At 49.7% G+C, this 21,190-nt stretch overlaps 1 protein-coding gene across 1 annotated transcript in view; it reads left to right on the top strand.

Annotated features, from left to right (window-relative positions):
- Window positions 1-2,563, top strand: part of TTC1 (tetratricopeptide repeat domain 1) — a 46,939-nt gene extending 44,376 nt beyond the window's left edge. Inside the window, exons 6-7 of the mRNA XM_075342211.1 lie at window positions 1,993-2,047; window positions 2,129-2,563. Coding sequence (XP_075198326.1) covers window positions 1,993-2,047; window positions 2,129-2,262 — 189 coding nt within the window. The 3' untranslated portion in view covers window positions 2,263-2,563. The remainder of the gene's footprint in view (window positions 1-1,992; window positions 2,048-2,128) is intronic.
- The last annotated feature ends 18,627 nt before the right edge of the window (window positions 2,564-21,190 follow it).

Below are 21,190 nucleotides of genomic sequence, written 5' to 3'. Positions count from 1 at the left end.
CGAGTCACCAGCCTCAGAAATCGCAGGTTATCAGCAGCTCAGATTAGAGACCAGGTCAATGCCACACAGAGTTCTAGCAGCATACACATCTCTAGAACAACCGATAAGAGGAGACTTTGTGCAGCAGGCCTTCATGGTAAAATAGCTGCTAGGAAACCACTGCTAAGGAGAGGCAACAAGCAGAAGAGACTTGTTTGGGCTAAAGAACACAAGGAATGGACATTAGACCAGTGGAAATCTGTGCTTTGGTCTGATGAGTCCAAATTTGATATCTTTGGATCCAACCACCGTGTCTTTGTGCGACGCAGAAAAGGTGAACGGATGGACTCTACATGGCTGGTTCCCACCGTGAAGCATGGAGGAGGAGGTGTGATGGTGTGGGGGGGCTTTGCTGGTGACACTGTTGGGGATTTATTCAAAATTGAAGGCATACAGAACCAGCATGGCTACCACAGCATCTTGCAGCGGCATGCTATTCCATCCGGTTTGCGTTTAGTTGGACAATCATTTATTTTTCAACAGGACAATGACCCCAAACACCCCTCCAGGCTGTGTAAGGGCTATTTGACTAAGGAGGAGAGTGATGGGGTTCTACGCCAGATGACCTGGCCTCCACAGTCACCAGACCTGAACCCAATCGAGATGGTTTGGGGTGAGCTGGACCGCAGAGTGAAGGCAAAAGGGCCAACAAGTGCTAAGCATCTCTGGGAACTCCTTCAAGACTGTTGGGAAACCATTTCCGGTGACTACCTCATGAAGCTCATCAAGAGAATGCCAAGAGTGTGCAAAGCAGTAATCAAAGCAAAAGGTGGCTACTTTGAAGAACCTAGAATATAAGACATATTTTCAGTTGTTTCACACTTTAAGTATTTCATTCCACATGTGCTAATTCATAGTTTTGATGCCTTCAATGTGAATCTACAATTTTCAGAGTCCTGAAAATAAAGAAAACTCTTTGAATGAGAGGGTGTGTTCAAACTTTTGGTCTGTACGGTATCTGTTGGCCGAATGGCACCATAAATCCTCACATTTTGCTTGCTTCTGCCAGCAGCTTGTATCCTGCATCAAAAAAGATCAGACATGTTAAAATCCAACATGCCCAATCCGCTTACTCTTCACATCTTTCGAGAGGCCACCATTTAGGGAACATTAATCTAATGTGAATGGTCCAGTTCTAGATAGAGTTGAGAACAAATGGAGCCACGTTTCTAATCATTTTAAAAGGAATCTGACAGCAGAATATTGATCCTGATTCCACAAATGTGTCACTAACTGGGCTCTGTGTTTTTGTTTCAATACAAACAATATTTTATCAGTAGAAGATTATCACTACAGGAATAAGTGTTTCCTGCCTCCTAGTCAAAGCCTGCCTCCACCACTGATTGGAAACTTTGTCAGTGTACATAGAGAGCAGCCAATCGGTGATGTGGGTGGGGTTATACAGGGCTCAGCATTCCGAGCTCTGCAGCGGAGGAAACGGGGATTGTATCACAACTGCTGCACCCAGTAAACTAATTGACACACAGCAGATGTAGGGACAGAGACCCTGATTTCAGTGATATATCACTTAGCTTACTGGGTGCAGCAGTTGTGATACAAACCTAGTTTTCTCTGCTGCTGAGCTTCCAATGCTGAGCCCTGTATAACCCCACCCACACCACTGATTGGCAGCCCTCTGTGTACACTGACGGAAAGCTGCCAATCAGTGGTGGGTGTGTGGTTGAACTAGGAGGCAAGAGACACCTAGTCCTGTAATGATAATCTCCTGTTGATAAAACATTGATTGTATTGAAATGTACAGCCCAATAAATGATACATTGCTGGAATGGGGGGGGGGTCTTTGCCCCTACTTAATGCTGCTCTCCGATTACATAGTAGAAACCTGCTGACAGATTCCCTTTAATGATAAAAGAACAACACAACTGGTTTTGTCACATGGAAAAAAATTCTAAACTTTTGTTGAAATCATTAACCCTATAATTCTTTTTTTAGCGCTTGCCCAGGCAGATCGATGAAAGAAATGAGCGTTTAAAGGAGGAAATGATAAGTAAGCCCCGATCTCACACAGTATCCACCGCGCGACTGTCTCCAGCTGCGAAATCTTACTCTGTTTATCTCTGATTCTTAGGTAAATTAAAGGATTTGGGAAACCTGGTCCTTAAGCCCTTCGGACTCTCCACACAGAACTTTCAGGTTAACCAGGACGCTAACACAGGCTCGTACTCCATCAACTTTGTGCAAAATCGCAACGATAACAGATGATCTGTGACGGGACGGAGCCTCCCGAGGACGTCCTCCCACGCGGAGCCGCCTGCCAATACGTCACCATAAATATTGCATTTTTTTTTTCTTTTTGCTTTTTCATTTTGTACCTTGCTGTGATACGGGGAGAGCAGCGGGGACACATGGCCGTTCTCCTTCTGCCGCGTTTACGTGTTTGTGCCGATCATTGTTTTATCTATTGGAACTAGAAAATATATAAATTATTTAAAAGAACAAAAAAAAATCATGTTTGGTAACTAAGGGCAGCAAGATCCTGAATGAAATCAACAAGTCTACTTTATATGACCTGGTATTATTTTTTTCCAATTTTTGGGGGCTGTTTATTTTAAGTCCAAGATTATTGCTCTAATCTAGAGGCTGATTTTTTATTATTTATTTTTATTTTTTAATTTTATTTTTTTTTACATTTTAGTGACCATTTACTTAAATGGGCCATATAATCTGCATGAATATCACCGATCCCCACAATTGGTGATGAATGTATATGGCTGGTGGTGGTCTTACCGACCTAGGATTCCTACAGTCCCATGTGATTACTACTCCATTTACTGCCAACAGAAGTACTTATCATTTGTTCACACTGACAATTTGGGATCCCCGTTCTTGGGTTTGTTGAGGACCCTCAGGTGATTATACATTTATCGTCTGTCCCTATGGACAGCTGATATTCTCATAAACATCTATTACAGAAGAGAGTCTTAAAGAGAGGGGAAAAGGGGAGGGGAAGAGAGGGGAAAAGAGAAAGGGGGGGAAAAGGGAGGAGAGGGGGAGATGGGAGGGGGAAAAGGGAGGGGAGGGGGAGGGAAGAGAGGAGTGGGGAAGAGAGGAGTGGGGAGGGGAAGGGAAGAGAGGGAGGGGAAGAGAGGAAGGGGAGGGAGGGAAAGAAAGGGGAGGGAGGGGAAAAGAGGGGAAGGGGAGGGAGGGGAAGGGGAGGGAGGGGAAGGGGAGGGAGGGGAAGAGAGGGGAAGGGGAGGGAGGGGAAGAGAGGGGAAGGGGAGGGAGGGGAAGAGAGGGGGAGGGGAGGGAGGGGAAGAGAGGGGGAGGGGAAGAGAGGGGGAGGGGAGGGAGGGGAAGAGAGGGGGAGGGGAGGGAGGGGAAGAGAGGGGAAGAGAAGGGGAGGGAGGGGAAGAGAGGGGAAGAGAAGGGGAGGGAGGGGAAGAGAGGGGAAGAGAAGGGGAGGGAGGGGAAGAGAGGGGAAGAGAAGGGGAGGGAGGGGAAGAGAGGGGAAGAGAAGGGGAGGGAGGGGAAGAGAGGGGAAGAGAAGGGGAGGGAGGGGAAGAGAGGGGAAGAGAAGGGGAGGGAGGGGAAAAGAGGGGAGGGGAAAAGAGGGGAGGGGAAAAGAGGGGAGGGAAGAGTTAGACTGCAGAGAGTGAGTCTGTGATCATGCCAGGCTGGTTTCTGGCCAAGTAGGATCCTGTTTATCAGCGTTCACATGCGTTTGCGTGCAGTATAGTCAGGATCCAGCGATTTTTGCAGGATTTGGATGCAGCTCAAAAACGCTACAAGTCGCTGGATCCTCCCTATAACACACGCAGACACATGTGAACGCATGTAGACACAAGTCCATTGCAAATGCAGTGAAATGAAAACGCATTTGCACTGGATCCGTTTTTGCGTTAAAAAAAAAGTTCAGGACGCATGTTAAAAAGTAGTCTGAAAGCAGCCTAAGGATGCGCCTGTGCTTGATTTGGTTAGTAATTTGTGCTGACAGACTCCCTTTAACCCCTTCACGACCATGGACGGATATATCCGTCATGGAGCGTGTCCCGTTAAGCCCCACCCCCTCCCGCGGGCAGGCGGCGGCGGTCGGCACACAGATCAGCTGTTTCCAACAGCTGACGTGTGCCTGCTAGCCGCGGGTGGAATCGCTTCCACCCGCGGCCATTAACCCCTTAAATCTTGCTGCCAGTCTGGCAGCAAGATCTAAATGCGCGCAGCCATGTTTTTTACTTACCGTCGCCCCCACCGGAAGTCACGTGCGTGATCACGTGACTATCGGTGGTTGCCATCGTAGCACAGGGTCATGTGATGACGCCTGCAGCTATGATGTTTCACTTTCGTTTTCCCTCGGCCGAGAGCAGAGGGATAAAGAAAGTGACTGTATCTGCTGTTTACAGCTGTATAGCTGTGATCAGCAGATAGATAAGAGCGATCGGATTGCTGATCGCTATAGCCCCCTAGGGGGACTAGTAAAATTAAGAAAAAGTACAAAAATTTTTTTTTTAAAAAAAATCAATAAAAAACTAAGTTCAAATCACCCCTCTTTCCCCCCATTGAAAATTAAAGGGATAAAAAATAAATATACACATTTGGTATCGCCGCGTTCAGAAATGCCCGATCTATCAAAATATAAAATCAATTAATCTGATTTGAATTTTTTTGCCACTACGCCGTTTACCAAACGGCAAAATTACGTTTTTTGGTCGCCGCACGTTTTACGCAAAATGCAATAACAGGCGATCAACACCTAGCATCTGCGCAAAAATGGCACCGTTAGAAACCACAGCTCGAGACGCAAAAAATAAGCAGTCACTGAGCCATAGATCCCGAAAAATAAGAACGCTACGTGTTTTGGAAAATGGCGCAAAACGTGCGCCACTTTTATTGGACAAACTTGTGAATTTTTTTTTAACCCCTTAGATACAAGTAAACCTATACATGTTTGGTGTCTATAAACTCGCACTGACCTCAGGCATCATACCTACACATCAGTTTTACCATATAGTTAACAGCGTGAATAAAACATCCCAAAAACTATTGTGCCATCACACTTTTTTTTGCAATTTTTCTGCATTTGGAATTTTTTTTGCTGTTTTCCAGTACACTATATGGTAAAACTTATGGTTTCATTTAAAAGTACAACTCGTCCCGCAAAAAACAAGCCCTCATATGGCAAGATTGACGTAAAAATAAAAAAGTTACGGCTCTCGGAAGAAGGCGAGCAAAAAACAAAAACGCAAAAACGAAAAGTGCCCCGGGGCTGAAGGGGTTAACTTCCACATTGGCCTACAGAAATCTTTCCACTGCGACGGCCAAAAATGTTTTGGTCCTGTATGCCAAACGGCTTCACAGAGCCCGAGTATTGAAGTGCGACAGTAAAAATGGCTGTTTCACCCTGGGTCCTGCAGCTAATCTTGCGTCGTAGTGTTTTTCCTGTGGAAGGTATGTGATGTTACGCGTCAGAGGTACAGCTCCAGTCCACATGGGCCACTTTTCCCAGTGTTCCCTAGTATAAAGTGGGTTAAAAAAAATGGAGACTGCCATGCATTCTGTGAGTTAGCAAGGGATGATGGGATATTTAAAGGGGTGTTCTGGAACTTTAACATTAATGGCCTGTCCGTAGGATAGGACATCAAGGACTGAACGGTGGAAGTGTGACACCCAAAATAGTCACCACGGCCAAGTATTAATGCGAATTAGTAGGGAGCGGATGGGCAATACCGAGCCGCGGCCACTATATAGATGATGGCGCTGTGCAGTTCTGCAACTGGGTAGTTCTGAGGCAGCGGCACTGGGAATACCTGTTTGCTGGGAGTGCTGGACATGGCTCCCCCACCAAGCAGACATTGATGACCTATCTAAGGGTAAATAATCAGTGCCAAGTCCCGGAAAACTCCTCAAAAGAAGGGAATTTTGTTACTTACCGTAAATTCCTTTTCTTCTAGCTCCAATTGGGAGACCCAGACGATTGGGTGTATAGCTACTGCCTCCGGAGGCCACACAAAGTATTACACTAAAAAGTGTAAGGCCCCTCCCCTTCTGCATATACACCCCCCGTGGGATCACGGGCTGCTTCAGTTTTAGTGCAAAAGCAAGAAGGAGGAAAGCCAATAATTGGTTAAACAATTCAATCCGAAGGAACATCGGAGAACTGAAACCATTCAACATGAACAACATGTGTACCCGAACAACCAAAAATCCCGAAGGAACAGGGGCGGGTGCTGGGTCTCCCAATTGGAGCTAGAAGAAAAGGAATTTACGGTAAGTAACAAAATTCCCTTCTTCTTCGGCGCTCCATTGGGAGACCCAGACGATTGGGACGTCCAAAAGCAGTCCCTGGGTGGGTAATTTAATACCTCAAGTTTGGACTGTAAAAACAGCCCTTCCCTACATGGAGGCAACCGCCGCCTGCAGGACTCTTCTACTTAGGCTGGCATCCGCCTAAGCGTAGGCATGCACCTGATAACGCTTGGTGAAGGTGTGCAGACTCACCCAGGTAGCCGCCTGGCACACCTGCTGAGCCGTAGCCTGGTGCCATAATGTCCAGGACGCACCCACGGCTCTGGTAGAATGGGCCTTCAGCCCTGATGGAACCGGAAGCCCAGCAGAACGGTAGGCTTCAAGAATTGGTTCCTTGATCCATCGAGCCAGGGTGGATTTGGAAGCCTGCGACCCTTTGCGCTAACCAGCGACAAGTACAAAGAGTGCATCCGAGGGGCGCCGTGCGGGAAATGTAGATTCTGAGCGCTCTCATCAGATCCAACAAATGCAAATCCAATTCATATCGATGAACTGGATGAGGACAAAAGGAAGGTAATGAGATATCCTGACTGAGATGAAAAAGGGGGGTACCACCTTAGGGAGAAACCCCGGAATCAGGCGCAGCACTACCTTGTCTTGGTGAAACACCAGGAAGGGAGCTTTGGATGACCGCTCTGCTAGCTCGGACACTCTCTGAAGAGACGTGACCGCTACCAAAAAAGCCACTTTCTGTGAAAGTCGAGAAGTGAAACATCCCTCAGAGGCTCAAAGGGCGGCTCCTGGAGAGCAATTAGTACCCTGTTCAGATCCCATGGGTCTAACGGCCTCTTGTACGGAGGGACAATGTGACAAACCCCCTGCAGGAACGTGCGTACCTGAGGAAGTCGTACTATGCGCTTCTGAAAGAATACAGACAGCGCTGGGACTCGTCCGGTAAGGGAGCCGAGCGACAAACCTTTTCCCAAACCAGATTGCAGGAAGGAAGGAAAAGTAGGCAATGCAAATGTCCAGGGAGACACTCCCTGAGCAGAGCACTAAGATAAGAATATCTTCCACGTCTTGTGGTAGATCTTGGCAGACGTCGGCTTCCTAGCCCGTCTCATGGTGACAATGACGTCTTGAGATAATCCTGAAGACGCTAGGATCCAGGACTCAATGGCCACACAGTCAGGTTCAGGGCTGTAGAATTCAGATGGAAAAAACGGCCCTTGGGACAGTAATTCTGGCCGGTCTGGTAGTGCCCACGGTCGGCCGACCATGAGATGCCACAGATGCAGGTACCACGACCTCCTCGGCCAGTCTGGGGCGACGAGGATGGCGCGGCGGCAATCGGAGCTGATCTTGCGTAGCCCTCTGGGCAACAGTGCTAGAGGGGGAAACACATAGGGTAGCTGGAACTGCGACCAATCCTGAACTAAGGCGCCTGCCGCCAGAGCTCTTTGATCGTGAGACCGCGCCATGAAAATCGGGCCCTTGTTGTTGTGCCGAGACGCCAGTAGGTCGACGTCCGGCCTCCCCCAGCGGCTACAGATTTCTTGAAACCCGTCCGGGTGCAGAGACCATTCCCCTGCGTCCATGCCCTGGCGACTGAGGAAGTCTGCTTCCCAGTTTTCTACGCCCGGGATGTGAACTGCGGATATGGTGTATGCTCTGTCTTCCACCCACATCAGAATCCGCCGGACTTCCTGGGAGGCTTGGCGACTGCGTGTTCCGCCTTGGTGGTTGATGTATGCCACCGCTGCGAAGTTGTCCGACTGAATTCGGATCTGTTTGCCTTCCAGCCTCTGCTGAAAGGTTTGCAGGACAAGATACCCTGCCCAGATTTCCAGAACATTGATCTGAAGGGTGGACTCCTCTGAAGAGAGTCCTTGCCCGTCTGAGAAAGGGGTACGTTCCTGTCTAGGGACGTCGACTTCCCATCCATTGGCGAAGAATGTCCTATAGAAGTGGACGCAGATGAAACTGCGCGAAAGGGACTGCCTCTGCATGAGGCGTCTTAAGGGGTGTGACTGGCCTTGAAGGAGAGACTGCACCCCCGTCTGTAGTGAACGCTGTATGTTCAGCGGGAGCTGCACTATCGCTGAGAGAGTGTGAAGCTCCATGCCAAGATATGTCAGCGATTGGGTCGGTGTCAGATCTAACTTTGAAAAGTTTATGATCCACTCGAAACTCTGGAGAGTCTCCAGCGCCACGTTCAGGCTGTGTTGGCATGCCTCTTGAGAGGGTGCCTTGACAAGTAGATCGTCCAAGTAAGGGATCACAGAGTGGCCCTGAGAGTGCAGGACTACTCCCATTGCTGCCATGAACTTGGTGAAAAGCCGTGGGGCTGTCGCCAGACCGAAGGGCAGGGCTACGAACTGAAGATGCTCGTCTTCAATAACGAAACGTAGCCAACACCGGTGCTCTGGAGCAATCGGCACGTGGAGATAAGCATCCTGATGTCTATTGACGCTAGGAAATCTCCTTGAGACATTGAGGCAATGACGGAGCGGAGGGATTCCATCCGGAACCGCCTGGTTTTCACGTGCTTGTTGAGCAGGTTTAGGTCCAAAACGGAACGGAAAAAGCCGTCGTCTTTTGGTACCACAACCAGATTGGAGTAAAAACCGTATCTTGTTCCTGAGGAGGAACAGGGATTACCACTCCTTCTGCCTGAAGAAGAGCATCGGCTTGGTCGGGAGGCGAGGAAGTTCTGAAGATCTAGTCGGAGGACGAGAACAGAACTCTATCCTGTACACGTGAGACAAAATGTCTCTCACCCACCGGTCTTTGACCTGTGGCAGCTAAATGTCGCCAAAGCGGGAGAGTCTGCCACCGACCGCGATGCGGAGAGAGAGGGCTGAACGTCATGAGGAAACCGCCTTGGTAGCGGTTCCTCCGGCTGCCTTCCTTGGGTGTGATTGAGCCTGTCAGGAATCTGCGCCTCTCTGAGCCTTTTGAGTCCTTTTGGACGAGGACAATTGGGACCTGCCCGAGCCTGGGAAGGACCGAAACCTCGACTGTCCCTTCCTCTGTTGTGTTGTTTGATCTGGACTGTTGTAAGGAAGAGTCCTTACCCTTGGACTGTTTAATGATTTCATCCAATCGCTCACCAAACAGTCTGTCACCAGATAATGGCAAACTGGTTAAGCACTTTCTTGGAAGCAGAATCTGCTTTCCATTCCCTCAACCACAAGGCTCTGCGTAAAACCACGGAGTCGGCGGACGCCACTGACGTACGGCTCGTAGTGCAGGACAGCATTAATAGCGTAAGTCGCAATGCAGACATTGCGAGGTTAAGGACGCCATCTGCGGCACAGATGTACATGTGACCGTGTCCACGTGCGCAAGACCAGCTGAAATAGCTTGGAATGCCCATACGGCTGCGAATGCCGGAGCAACCGACACGCCGATAGCTTCATAGACAGAGTTCAACCAGAGCTCCATCTGTCTGTCAATGGCATCTTTAAGTGAAGTCCCATCTTCCACTGCAACTATGGATCTAGCCGCAAGCCTGGAGATTGGGGGATCCACCTTTGGACACTGGGTCCAGCGCTTGACCACGTCAGGGAGAAAAAAGGATAACGTGTATCCTTAATACGATTGGAGAACGCTTATCTGGATAAGTGTGGTGTTTCCGGATTGCTTCTCTGAAGTCAGAGTGGCCAGAAAAGTACTCAAAATACGCTTGAGATACTGAAAAGGGATTTCTCCTGCTGTGAAGCTGACTCCTCCACCGGAGGAGCTGAGGGAGAAATATCCAACATTCCCTTGATGGACGCTAGGAAATCATTCATTATGGCGTCACCATCCGGAGTATCCGGATTGAGAGCGGTCTCAGGATCAGAGTCCTGATCAGCTACGTCTGCCTCATCATACAGAGAGTCCTGCTGGGACCCTAACCAGTGATGAAGCCGAGTGCCGCTCCCAGCGAGCTCGCTTAGACTGTCTGGGACTGTCGTCCATGTCAGAGCCTGCGCCCTGGGATGCATGGGACCCCCCCGGAGCACTGATTTGTTCCAAATGAGGGCGGCCAGGGAGCATTGTATCAACATTGCCCATGGTCCGTCTGGACTGCAAAGTCTCTAAGATGTTAGTCACAGTCACAGACAATCTATCAGCCGAAACTGCAACTCCGTCCCTGTCCCTGGACAGGGTTCACAGGTGGCTCCTTTGGCCACCTCTAGCAGCGACCCCGGCTGACCAAGTGCTACAGGGGAGCATTGCACACAATGGGGACAGTGGAACCTGCCGTGTGGAACAGTATCACGTGCAGTACAAGCAGCATAGAAAGCCTGTGCCTTGGCACCCTTTCTTTTTTGCTGCTGTTGTCTAGCCATCTAGAAGCATTAGCCAAGAATAGCGACCGTACAGTGCAATGTATAGCATACAAGCAGAAAGTACAAATGAACACTTCAGCACATGCAGTACAAGCAGCATAGAAAGCCTGTGCCTCAGCACCCTTGCTTTTTTGCTGCTGTTGTCCAGCCATCTAGGAGTATATAGCCAAGAATAGCGACCGTACAGTGCAGTGTATAGCATACCAGCATAAAGTACAAATGAACACTTCAGCACATGCAATACAAGCAGCTTAGAAAGCCTGTGCCTTAGCACCCTTGCTTTTTGCTGCTGTAGTCTAGCCATCTAGGCATAAAGTACAAATGGCATTAGTGGGGTCAGCACTTCAGGTGCTGCTTACCGCCCGCACAAAGGCGGGTGTGTGGTCGCCCGAATTGTGACTGGTTGCCCAGAGCTTGTCTCCCTTCTCCAGCTCGGACTGCATGCAGGAATGGCTGCCGGCGTCTTGTGAAGAGGGGCGGGCCGTGGGCGTGCCCCAGACAAGAGCGGGAAACTGGCGTCCCACTGTGTCCAGTGAAGGGGGCTGGAGAATGCAAAGCAGACTCCAGCTCTCGGCGCTGACTTTCTGTACAGCGTCCCGCCCCTCCCCTGACTGGCAGGGCTGGGGGCGGGAACGAAGCGAAAACTAGGCCGCAAAGCCGGGGACTCGAGTAATAAGCGCGGCCGTCCTATGTGCACGGCCAGCGCGGAAGTCCCCGGCGCACCACAAGTCCCAGCCGCGCCACAGTGTAAAACACCCCGCAGCGGCCGGCGCGGCAGTTTCTAACACATAAATTCACTCAGCTAAGCTGCAGTGAATAATAGCACAAGCGCTCCGCGCTGTTGTCCCCGGCGCACTAGCACTCCCAGCAATGCTGGTGTGTGTGTGCGCGATGTGTACGGGGACACAGAGTACCTTAATGTAGCAGGGCCCTGTCCCTGACGATACCCAGCTCCATATCCAGCAGGTTCTCCGGGTCTGTGGATGGAGCTCGGTCTCAGTGCCTGGAGACCGGTAAGATCCCACTTCACCCAGAGCCCTGAGGGGGGATGGGGAAGGAAAAACAGCATGTGGGCTCCAGCCTCCGTACCCGCAATGGGTACCTCAACCTTAACAAACACCGCCGACAAAAGTGGGGTGAGAAGGGAGCATGCTGGGGGCCCATATGGGCCCACTTTTCTTCCAACCGACATAGTCAGCAGCTGCTGCTGACTAAAAACAATGGAGCTATGCGTGGATGTCTGACCTCCTTCGCACAAAGCATAAAACTGAAGCAGCCCGTGATCCCACGGGGGGTGTATATGCAGAAGGGGAGGGGCCTTACACTTTTTAGTGTAATACTTTGTGTGGCCTCCGGAGGCAGTAGCTATACACCCAATCGTCTGGGTCTCCCAATGGAGCGCCGAAGAAAGCTGCAACATTATGATTGTAGCTCTGGACGTTATAGACGATGTAAAAAATCATAATGGAATTGCAAGACTATTCTTCTGGGCAGCCCTTAAAGGGAACCTGTCACCAGATTTGGTGCCTATAAGCTGCTACCACCACCAGTGGGCTCTTATATCCAGCAATCTAACATACTGTATATAAGAGCCCAGACCGCTGTGTAGAACGTAATCTAATGCTGGGCAGATCAAAGTATTGTAGTGCGCCTGTGCAGGACCTCAATGCCGGCTAGTGTGGATGATGTAGGATGTGTCATGCACTAAAGGCCCCGTCACACTAAGCAACATCGCTAGCAACATCGCTGGTAACGAACAACTTTTGTGACGTAGCAGCGATGTTGCTGTGTGTGACATCCAGCAACAACCTGGCCCCTGCTGTGAGGTCGTTGGTTGTTGCTGAATGTCCTGGACCATTTTTTAGTTGTTGCTGTCCCGCTGTGAAGCACAGATCGCTGTGTGTGACAGCGAGACAGCAACAACTAAATGTGCAGGCAGCAGGAGCCGGCTTCTGCGGAGGCTGGTAACCAATGTAAACATCGGGTAACCAAGAAGCCCTGTCCTTGGTTACCCGATATTTACCTTTGTTACCAGCCTCCTCCACTCTCACTGTCAGTGCCGGCTCCTGCTCTGTGCACATTTAGCTGCAGCACACATCGGGTTAATTAACCCGATGTGTGCTGTAACTAGGAGAGCAAGGAGCCAGCGCTAAGCATTGTGCGCTGCTCCCTGCTCTGTGCACATTTAGCTGCAGCACACATCGGGTTAATTAACCCGATGTGTGCTGTAACTAGGAGAGCAGGGAGCCAGCGCTCAGTGTGCGCTGCTCCCTGCTCTCTGCACGTGTAGCTCCGTGCGCTGGTAACCAAGGTAAATATCGGGTTGGTTACCCGATATTTACCTTAGTTACCAAGCGCAGCATCTTCCACGCGGCGCTGGGGGCTGGGACACTGGTTGCTGGTGAGCTCACCAGCAACTTGTGTAGCGACGCTCCAGCGATCCCTGCCAGGTCAGGTTGCTGGTGGGATCGCTGGAGCGTCGCAGTGTGACATCTCACCAGCAACCTCCTAGCAACTTACCAGCGATCCCTATCGTTGTTGGGATCGCTGGTAAGTTGCTTAGTGTGACTGGACCTTAAGACGTCAGAAGAAGGAGGACAAAGATGGCCAAAATAGGAGGCGCCTGACCCGGAGAACGGAGACACCAGTCTGCACCGCACCGCCCCGCCCCTTAGGTGAGTATTATAAAGTGTTTTTTATGTTCTACCCCCGGCCTGGGCTCTTATATACAGCATGTTAGAAAGCTGTATATAAGAGCCCACTGGTGGTGACCGCAGCTTATAGGCCCCAAATCTGGTGACAGGTTGCCTTTAATAATTGCCTGCTCCAGAGTGCAGAAAGAAAAAATGTCAGACTGGTTCTCACCCGTGTGTCTCCCACCAATCTCCTGACGTAGCCGATCAGTGGCTGCCGACTGATTATGGCACAAATTCTAGTACAGGGGTAACACTGCGGGTGGCTCTGCCCAGAGGTGGGCATATCGTTGGCGCAGTCTGTGGGCCCAGGAGGTAAGGTGTGGGGGCATTTCTACCTCCCAAAGCAGGTGGAATTGTGCATTTTGATGACTTCTTGGGCTGCAAAGGACCTGTATATTGTTTTGGCACAGAGGCCCTTTTCTTTCTGAGTGCCAGTGGCTCTGCTACCGCTGCACAGATTTACCCACTTCTTAAGACAAAAAAGCCGTAAACAAGGGTGAAAGTTTTCAAAGTTGCAAATTATGGCATACGTAGGTTGTGAACCATGATTTGTAACTAGTGATGAGCGGGCACTACCATGGTCGGGTGCTGGGTACTGGTAACTAGTGATGAGCGGGCACTACCATGCTCGGGTACTGGTAACTAGTGATGAGCGGACACTACCATGCTCAGGTGCGCAGTACTCGTAACTAGTGATGAGCGGACACTACCATGCTCAGGTGCGCAGTACTCGTAACTAGTGATGAGCGGGCACTACCATGCTCGGGTGCTGGGTACTGGTAACTAGTGATGAGCGGGCACTACCATGCTCGGGTACTGGTAACTAGTGATGAGCGGACACTACCATGCTCAGGTGCGCAGTACTCGTAACTAGTGATGAGCGGGCACTACCATGCTCGGGTGCTGGGTACTGGTAACTAGTGATGAGCGGGCACTACCATGCTCGGGTGCTGGGTACTGGTAACTAGTGATGAGCGGGCACTACCATGCTCAGGTGCGCAGTACTCGTAACTAGTGATGAGCGAGCACTACCATGCTCAGGTGCGCAGTACTCGTAACTAGTGATGAGCGAGCACTACCATGCTCAGGTGCGCAGTACTCGTAACTAGTGATGAGCGGGCACTACCATGCTCGGGTGCTCGATACTCGTAACTAGTGATGAGCGGGCACTACCATGCTCGGGTGCTGGGTACTGGTAACTAGTGATGAGCGGGCACTACCATGCTCGGGGGCTCTGTACTAGTAACTAGTGATGAGTGGGCACTACCATGCTCGGGTGCTGGGTACTCATAAATAGTGATGAGCGGGCACTACCATGCTCGGGTGCTGGGTACTCATAACTAGTGATGAGCGGGCACTACCATGCTCGGGTGCTGGGTACTCATAACTAGTGATGAGCGGGCACTACCATGCTCGGGTGCTGGGTACTCATAAATAGTGTGACCATGCTCGGGTGTCGTGTTCGGTACTCGTAACTAGTGATGAGTGGGCACTACCATGCTCGGGTATTCGTAACGAGCAATTGGATGCTAGAAGGGTTGCCACTCGAGTACCAAGTATAGTGGAAGCCAAAGGGGAATTTGAGCATTTTTCCAGAAAATCTTCCCATTGATTTCCATTAACTGAGTAAATGAGTTGCATCTGCCTGCTGGTTATGCGTCCTGAGCATGGTAGTGCTCGCTCATCACTAGTTACGAGTACTAAGCACCCGAGCATGGTAGTGCCCGCTCATCACTAGTTACGAGTACTGAGCACCCGAGCATAGTAGTGCCCGCTCATCACTAGTTACGAGTACTGAGCACCCGAGCATGGTAGTGCTCGCTCATCACTAGTTACGAGTACAGAGCACCCGAGCATGGTAGTGCCCGCTCATCACTACTGGTAACGTTTTTTTTTACCACTCAGAAAGTGGTGTGAACACGATCCTATATATCCTGGTCTGTGTTGCCCGTGGCATTAGAGATGAGTTTTCTGAGTGAGAGTTATCACCTTTCTATTGCACCGTCCCATACGAGAACCAGGAGTGAATCTTACGAGAACACGGCTCCAAAAAATCTTACAAAACGTTCTTCTTTATTGAGTTAAAGAACATTCTCCTGCGTGGACGTAACACGTGAAATAAAAGGGAAAAAAAAAAAATACAACATGGAGTCTTTCAAACCACACACACTTAAATATCAGATTGAAAAATAATAAAAATAAAAAAATATTAAGACTAAAGTAGAGAAATCCCGAAGGTAGAGCTGTGCTCCAGGGGTGGGCCCGGAGGCAGTGCTACTCTATACACGAAGTGCGGATTAGTCGTTCTGCCGTAATTATAGCATCTATTGTCAAATGACAGAATTACAAGTTACTCCTCTCAGGTCCGGGGCTGTCGGACGCCTCACCGATGGGTGTCATCCATTCATCTTCATGGAGTGACCAGTGTTGTGTGTATGGCAAGAGACTGGAACGGTTGGCAGGGTTTCCACATGATGCCTATAGGATCCAAAGGGCTGGAAATGCCATCACAAGCTGACTTTACAGGCTTAATGTAAGACTTTTAGTCCCTATGACAACACTTCCTGTCCTTGGTAGCTCGGTGTTATCATGGAGGCATTAGGCCATACTGCAGATTTCACTTTTATACGAGCAGTCGGACCACCAGTGATCGGTTAACACTAGAAGTCCCAGGAATTTCGAGCTCCATAGGGTTCCAATGGTAGAAATGTTAAATGACCCCTCTCTGGGACTTCTAGTGTTAATTGTCACCTATCTTTTGGGATAATCCATCATTACATAGGGGGAATGTGTCATCAGAAAATGACCTATTTGAAGCAATTTTTTTTTTGTTTTTAATGTATTTTTAAAAAATTGTTAACTTTTTATTACAATCTCTAGTTATAAAAAAAATGTATATGTATAATTATTTATTTCTTTTCTTTTTTAGAATAAGAGAACCTTGCAATTTTCACACTAGCCACCGAGGCTATTATAGAAGTTTAGATTCATGTTCTCTACATAGGGCTTTTCAGCAACCTCATTATCATCGCAGACAGGATTACAATACAGGTGTAGAGCTGCTAACTATTGATGAGCGGGCACTACCATGCTCAGGTGCTCGGAACTCGTAACTAGTGATGAGTGGGCACTACCATGCTCAGGTGCTCGGTACTCGTACCTAGTGATGAGCGAGCACTACCATGCTCAGGTGCTCTGTACTCGTACCTAGTGATGAGCGAGCACTACCATGCTCAGGTGCTCTGTACTCGTACCTAGTGATGAGCGGACACTACCATGCTCGGGTGCTCTGTACTCGTACCTAGTGATGAGCGAGCACTACCATGCTCAGGTGCTCTGTACTCGTACCTAGTGATGAGCGAGCACTACCATGCTCTAGGTGCTCTGTACTCGTACCTAGTGATGAGCGAGCACTACCATGCTCAGGTGCTCTGTACTCGTACCTAGTGATGAGCGAGCACTACCATGCTCAGGTGCTCTGTACTCGTACCTAGTGATGAGCGAGCACTACCATGCTCAGGTGCTCTGTACTCGTAACTAGTGATGAGTGGGCACTACCATGCTCGGGTGCTCAGTACTCGTAACTAGTGATGAGCGAGCACTACCATGCTCAGGTGCTCTGTACTCGTACCTAGTGATGAGTGAGCACTACCATGCTCAGGTGCTCTGTACTCGTACCTAGTGATGAGCGAGCACTACCATGCTCTGGTGCTCAGTACTCGTAACTAGTGATGAGCGAGCACTACCATGCTCAGGTGCTCTGTACTCGTAACTAGTGATGAGTGGGCACTACCATGCTCGGTACTCGTAACTAGTGATGAGTGAGCACTACCATGCTCGGTACTCTTAACTAGTGATGAGTGGGCACTACCATGCAGGGCTGTGGAGTCGGAGTCGTGGAGTCGGAGTCGGAGCTCATTTTGGTGGAGTCGGAGTCGGAGTCGGAGTCGGTATAAAATGCACCGACTCCGACTCCTAAAATATATAATAAATTGGGGACAGGAGTGCAATGCAGAATGTGCTGAATATTTTACTAAATAACAACATTTAGTATAATGCTTATATTTAAGTGAAAAATTTATTGTAGTACAATGTGAACATCAGACATTTAATTGTTTTTATGATACAATAATCAAGATATTTGGATAGAACATAAAATATTTATTGGAATACAACTTTAGAACACAAAAAAACTAATAAATTGTAAATATGTAATATATATATATTTACATATATATATATATACAGTGTATATACACACACAAGATATATATGTAATCTACTGTATATTACATAGTGTATTACATATTTACAATTTATTACAGTTTTTTGTGTTCTAAAGTTGTATTCCAATAAATATATTTTATGTTCTATCCAAATATCTTGATTATTGTATCATAAAAATTATTAAATGTCTGATGTTCACATACACATATTCATGTACTACAATAAATTTTTCACCTAACTATAAGCAATATATGTAGGAGTCGGAGTCGGAGTCGGAGTCGGAGTCGGAGCAAGAGAATTTGAGGAGTCGGAGTCGAAGGTTTGGCTTACCGACTCCACAGCCCTGCTACCATGCTCGGTACTCGTAACTAGTGATGAGCGGGCACTACCATGCTCGGGTGCTCAGTACTCGTAACTAGTGATGAGCGGGCACTACCATGCTCGGGTGCTCAGTACTCGTAACTAGTGATGAGCGGGCACTACCATGCTCGGGTGCTCAGTACTCGTAACTAGTGATGAGCGGGCACTACCATGCTCGGGTGCTCAGTACTCGTAACTAGTGATGAGCGGGCACTACCATGCTCGGGTGCTCAGTACTCGTAACTAGTGATGAGCGAGCACTACCATGCTCGGGTGCTCAGTACTCGTAACTAGTGATGAGCGAGCACTACCATGCTCGGGTGCTCAGTACTCGTAACTAGTGATGAGCGAGCACTACCATGCTCGGGTGCTCGGTACTCGTAACTAGTGATGAGCGGGCACTACCATGCTCGGGTGCTCAGTACTCGTAACTAGTGATGAGCGGGCACTACCATGCTCGGGTGCTCAGTACTCGTAACTAGTGATGAGCGGGCACTACCATGTTCGGGTGCTCGGTACCCGTAACTAGTGATGAGCGGGCACTACCATGCTCGGGTGCTCAGTACTCGTAACTAGTGATGAGCGGGCACTACCATGTTCGGGTGCTTGGTACCCGTAACTAGTGATGAGTGGGCACTACCATGCTCGATACTTGGAACAGTCAGAGGCTTAGATGGACATGGCTCAAGTATAATGGAATTCAAGCATTGGAGTTCCTCATTGACTTCCATTATCCTTAATCAACAAGTCGCTCCTGTCCAAGCATCAAACTGCTTGTTACAAGTACCGAGCATGGTAGTGCTCGCTCATCACTAGTTACGAGTACTGAGCACCCGAGCATGGTAGTGCTCACTCATCACTAGTTACGAGTACGGAGCACCCGAGCATGGTAGTGCTCGCTCAGCACTAGTTACGAGTACCGAGCACCCGAGCATGGTAGTGCCTGCTCATCACTAGTTAAGAGTACCGAGCATGGTAGTGCTCGCTCATCACTAGTTACGAGTACTGAGCATGGTAGTGCCTGCTCATCACTAGTTACGAGCACGGAGCACCCGAGCATGGTAGTGCTCGCTCAGCACTAGTTACGAGTACCGAGCATGGTAGCAGGGCTGTGGAGTCGGTAAGCCAAACCTTCGACTCCGACTCCTCAAATTCTCTTGCTCCGACTCAGACTCCGACTCCGACTCCGACTCCGAGTCTGAGTCGGAGCAAGAGAATTTGAGGAGTCGGAGTCGAAGGTTTGGCTTACCGACTCCACAGCCCTGCTACCATGCTCGGTACTCGTAACTAGTGCTGAGCGAGCACTACCATGCTCGGGTGCTCCGTGCTCGTAACTAGTGATGAGCAGGCACTACCATGCTCAGTACTCGTAACTAGTGATGAGCGAGCACTACCATGCTCGGTACTCTTAACTAGTGATGAGCAGGCACTACCATGCTCGGGTGCTCGGTACTCGTAACTAGTGCTGAGCGAGCACTACCATGCTCGGGTGCTCCGTACTCGTAACTAGTGATGAGTGAGCACTACCATGCTCGGGTGCTCAGTACTCGTAACTAGTGATGAGCGAGCACTACCATGCTCGGTACTTGTAACAAGCAGTTTGATGCTTGGACAGGAGCGACTTGTTGATTAAGGATAATGGAAGTCAATGAGGAACTCCAATGCTTGAATTCCATTATACTTGAGCCATGTCCATCTAAGCCTCTGACTGTTCCAAGTATCGAGCATGGTAGTGCCCACTCATCACTAGTTACGGGTACCAAGCACCCGAACATGGTAGTGCCCGCTCATCACTAGTTACGAGTACTGAGCACCCGAGCATGGTAGTGCCCGCTCATCACTAGTTACGGGTACCGAGCACCCGAACATGGTAGTGCCCGCTCATCACTAGTTACGAGTACTGAGCACCCGAGCATGGTAGTGCCCGCTCATCACTAGTTACGAGTACTGAGCACCCGAGCATGGTAGTGCCCGCTCATCACTAGTTACGAGTACCGAGCACCCGAGCATGGTAGTGCTCGCTCATCACTAGTTACAAGTACTGAGCACCCGAGCATGGTAGTGCTCGCTCATCACTAGTTACGAGTACTGAGCACCCGAGCATGGTAGTGCTCGCTCATCACTAGTTACGAGTACTGAGCACCCGAGCATGGTAGTGCCCGCTCATCACTAGTTACGAGTACTGAGCACCCGAGCATGGTAGTGCCCGCTCATCACTAGTTACGAGTACTGAGCACCCGAGCATGGTAGTGCCCGCTCATCACTAGTTACGAGTACTGAGCACCCGAGCATGGTAGTGCCCGCTCATCACTAGTTACGAGTACTGAGCACCCGAGCATGGTAGTGCCCGCTCATCACTAGTTACGAGTACTGAGCACCCGAGCATGGTAGTGCCCGCTCATCACTAGTTACGAGTACCGAGCACCCGAGCATGGTAGTGCCCGCTCATCACTAGTTACGAGTACAGAGCACCCGAGCATGGTAGTGCCCGCTCATCACTAGTTACGAGTACCGAGCACCCGAGCATGGTAGTGCCCGCTCATCACTAGTTACGAGTACCGAGCACCCGAGCATGGTAGTGCCCGCTCATCACTAGTTACGAGTACCGAGCACCCGAGCATGGTAGTGCTCGCTCATCACTAGTTACGAGTACCGAGCACCCGAGCATGGTAGTGCTCGCTCATCACTAGTTACGAGTACCGAGCACCCGAGCATGGTAGTGCTCGCTCATCACTAGTTACGAGTACCGAGCACCCGAGCATGGTAGTGCCCGCTCATCACTAGTTACGAGTACTGAGCACCCGAGCATGGTAGTGCCCGCTCATCACTAGTTACGAGTACTGAGCACCCGAGCATGGTAGTGCCCGCTCATCACTAGTTACGAGTACTGAGCACCCGAGCATGGTAGTGCCCGCTCATCACTAGTTACGAGTACTGAGCACCCGAGCATGGTAGTGCCCGCTCATCACTAGTTACGAGTACTGAGCACCCGAGCATGGTAGTGCCTGCTCATCACTAGTTACGAGTACTGAGCACCCGAGCATGGTAGTGCCCGCTCATCACTAGTTACGAGTACTGAGCACTCGAGCATGGTAGTGCCCGCTCATCACTAGTTACGAGTACAGAGCACCTGAGCATGGTAGTGCCCGCTCATCACTAGTTACGGGTACTGAGCACCCGAGCATGGTAGTGCCCGCTCATCACTAGTTACGAGTACTGAGCACCCGAGCATGGTAGTGCCCGCTCATCACTAGTTACAAGTACCGAGCACCCGAGCATGGTAGTGCCCGCTCATCACTAGTTACGAGTACCGAGCACCTGAGC

Source organism: Anomaloglossus baeobatrachus, chromosome 4 (genome assembly GCF_048569485.1).
Source record: "Anomaloglossus baeobatrachus isolate aAnoBae1 chromosome 4, aAnoBae1.hap1, whole genome shotgun sequence".
NCBI classification, from domain to species: domain Eukaryota; kingdom Metazoa; phylum Chordata; class Amphibia; order Anura; family Aromobatidae; genus Anomaloglossus; species Anomaloglossus baeobatrachus.
This window is presented reverse-complemented; position numbering and strand designations above follow the sequence as displayed.